At 45.9% G+C, this 3273-nt stretch overlaps 1 protein-coding gene across 1 annotated transcript; it reads right to left on the bottom strand.

Annotated features, from left to right (window-relative positions):
• Positions 1-481: 481 nt before the first annotated feature.
• Tram1l1 (translocation associated membrane protein 1 like 1) lies at positions 482-2286 on the bottom strand. Its single transcript, XM_038311586.1, has one exon. It carries the CDS (start codon positions 2180-2182, stop codon positions 1094-1096), a length of 1089 nt encoding a protein of 362 aa, XP_038167514.1. The 5' UTR covers positions 2183-2286; the 3' UTR covers positions 482-1093.
• Positions 2287-3273: the final 987 nt, after the last annotated feature.

Below are 3273 nucleotides of genomic sequence, written 5' to 3'. Positions count from 1 at the left end.
GCCAGACATAAATATTTACCTCCTCAGCCCACTGTTCGTATTGGCTTTTGTAAAGATGTAAACTATATACATATATACACATACCTAACCAACAAAGATTGCCCTATATAGGTGTTTCCAAATTAAAGACAGAAGCAAGTTACAATAACAACACCGCTTTAAAATCTCTTCATAAATCTATTTGGCCACCTAATCTTCAAATGAAGTTTAATTTGGCAAATATTTCTCAGATATAATCACCTGCACATATAAACACACATACATACCTATATACCTATATACTGTATGTGTATATACATTTTAAAAATTGTTCACATAATATTTTTCTGATACACTGCTTTCACCATATTTAGGAATCTACAAGTACCTCTTTAAATAAATATTAAGAGAATAAGTGTGACTTCTTTCAGTAATATTTAATTTTGCAAATTTTCATTTACAAGTGTTTAAAATAAACAGGAACAACTTTACCTCTTCAGTAATCCATCACATTTATTAAAGATATTTTGATTCAATATGTTTCAGTATCTCCACACATGTCATTTATTTGTATTTTGATTCTTTAATGTGGGTGTAACACTAACAACCACTACTTATAACATTAAACACATGATGATCTTGGCCGTTTAACAAATATCTTCTCTGTTGTAAATTCAAAACCATAAAAATCCCAACAATTACATAATACTGGTTTGAGTTATACCTTTATCAGTTTTTCCACTTTATGCTGTAAGAAAATGACTTTGCTACCAGTCTTGTTAATGCCATACAGAACATTTGAAGCAGGAAACTATTATTTATGCACACAATTTTGCAGTCATGACCACAAATCATTTGCAGAATCACTGAGGTAAGACTCTAAACTAAGTATGGTGTTGATCTGTTAACTATTCTAACAGTATTTTGAGGATGAGTGGTTTCGTCTTAATTTTTTCCCACTCATGAGGCTCCAAAACCTTAAAAACACATTAGACAACACAATAGCAATAGTCAAAGAGCACAACCCGTTCTGAAGAACAGAAAATCTCTAGCACAGAGACACCACATAGTAAGGAGTGGATTCCCTTGGAGGTAAGAATCAACTGGCAACCCCTTAAGGAGCTTTTTCTTTCTTCTTTGGGGGAGAATCTATTCTATTTGGATTCTCCACTCCATTTTCTGTGCTTTTTCTCGACCTGGACCGTCTCTTCCTCCCCGGGGCGTGAAGACTTACATCTTCTAGCCATCTCTGAAACCACAGAGTAGTCAAGGTCCATGTTATGTACACTTGGATACTGCAACTCGAAGACAGAACAGCGATTTTAGCTGCCAACACATTGACATTTTCAGAGAGGTTACTCGGATTCTGTGACCCTGCCAAGTGAAGCCCTACTGTGATCACCGAGATAATCAATGTCACCAGTCTCCCTGATATAAACACCAGAGGCCAAAGAGTCAGCCCTTTCTGGTACCGCTCATCACCGAAGTAGAACAGGCTGCATAGGTTGGAGAGCAGCTCGACGGAATAGTGCAGCAGCAGCAGCAACAGGCCCAGGTGGTTCAAGTACAAGAGATAGGCCCCTCCGATGTGGAAGAGGTGGAGACCGATGAAGATGAGCTGACCCGGGACATCTTGCTTCCTCACTTTTTGGAAGTAGAGCTCTGGAAAGCTATGACACCAGTAAGCCAGCTGTGAGATGTAGAAAAATTTCATCTGAAATGTCATCATCTTGTGGGGAGGAGACTTCCACAATAGAGTGGGGTTTGACAAGCAGTTCTCAGAGGCCAGAATCATCATGCCCCAGATACCAGACACTATATAGAACACACTTAGCTGCCCCGCCTCGTTCAGTTTGTTTTGTTTGCCTTTGGTGAGCTGCAGTCTCTTGCTGATCTTATCCAGAATATACTCCTGAATGGTGGCATGGGTGATGATGGCCACAAGCATGTAGAAGAACACTGTGGCCAGATCTTTGACCCCATAATGGTAAAGGGTCCTGGACCCTGAAGGCAGCTCTTCCGCGGGGACAACGACTCCATGCTGCAGCGTGAGGAACACAATCGACATCTCGGCCGTGCCCTCGAACATAAGCCCCAGCACGAAGAACATGCCCACGCAGGAGGCCATGTCCGCGTGGTTCTGCACCATAAATTCGTGGCTCAACACCGGGGGGTTCCTGGTGCTCTTCTTGCGGAGCCCCATGCCGCGGTACTCACCGGTACTCACCGGCCGCCGCCGCTGCTCACTGCGCTGCTCCAAGCGCCGGCCTCTCCATCCCCGCCTGTCTGCAGCCCAGGGTCGCAGCCGCTCCCGACCGATCAATCAAAGGCTGGGGCAGCGTAGGCCGAGCATGCGCACAGGGCCTGCGGAGGCAGGGAAGGAAATCGAGCGCCGCGCCCCTGCCCCGCAGGCCCGGGTGCGAGCGCGGATTTGCCTCGGCGATCGCCGCTGCCGCCGCCCAGCCGCCAGGGCTGGAGGTGATTCCCAGGAACTGGTCCGGCCGGCCGGTGCCATTGTCATCTCCATCACCATCATCACTTCAGCATCACAGCAGCAGCGAGCTCCCTAGTGCTCTCTCACAATCACTTAGGAGCTGGATGCTGTGAGAATCAAATCCTCCTCTCTCTCCTCTCTCTCTCTCTCCCTCTCCCCCTCTCTCTCCCCCTTCTCTCTCTCTCTCCCCCCCCCCCTCCCTCCCTCTCTCTCTCCTCTCTCTCTCTCTCTCTCTCTCTCTCTCTCTCTCTCTCTCTCTCTCTCTCTCTCTCCTCTCTGTCTCTCTCCTCTCTCTCTCCTCTCTCTCCTCCCTCCCTGTCTCCCTGTCTCCCCCCCCCAGTCTCTCTTTCTCTCCCTCCTTCCCCCTCCTCCTCCTCTCCTTTCCCCTCCCATTCTACAGTTCTCTGACACAAAAACTGATTCCAGAGCTCCTCACTATCTTGCCGACCATTATCATCACACATCTGGAAAATGCCAGTAGCCAAGATTTAAATCTGGGTGGCTCCAGAGCGTGTTACGTTTCAGCATTGCATTGTGCTGCTGTCTCCTTGTTAAATCAGTCTTACCTGGAAACATTAGATTCACAACAAAGCAGTTTCGAAAATAATTTTCCGATTGGAATGTTTGCTGGTTAATTATTTTCAAAGTTTGCAGGCAGTGGGACGTAGAGAACTAGCAGGTCTTGGGTAGGTCCTTCGGCCACTGAACAAGACTTCCCTCAAGCATGTGAATCTGCAGGTTTATTGTGTTTTTAGTATATATTAAATGCACAAAAAGAAGCAAAGCTTTCTCAACTGAAG

The sequence above is a fragment of the Arvicola amphibius genome, chromosome 14 (genome assembly GCF_903992535.2).
Source record: "Arvicola amphibius chromosome 14, mArvAmp1.2, whole genome shotgun sequence".
Taxonomy (NCBI): domain Eukaryota; kingdom Metazoa; phylum Chordata; class Mammalia; order Rodentia; family Cricetidae; genus Arvicola; species Arvicola amphibius.
Note: the sequence above shows the minus strand (reverse complement) of the source record. Positions and strands in the feature narration are given on the sequence as shown.

What these genes read in the sequence shown, in the direction of transcription:
- Tram1l1 (XM_038311586.1), bottom strand. Translation starts at nt 2,182, where the DNA reads ATGGGGCTCCGCAAGAAGAGCACCAGGAACCCCCCGGTGTTGAGCCAC.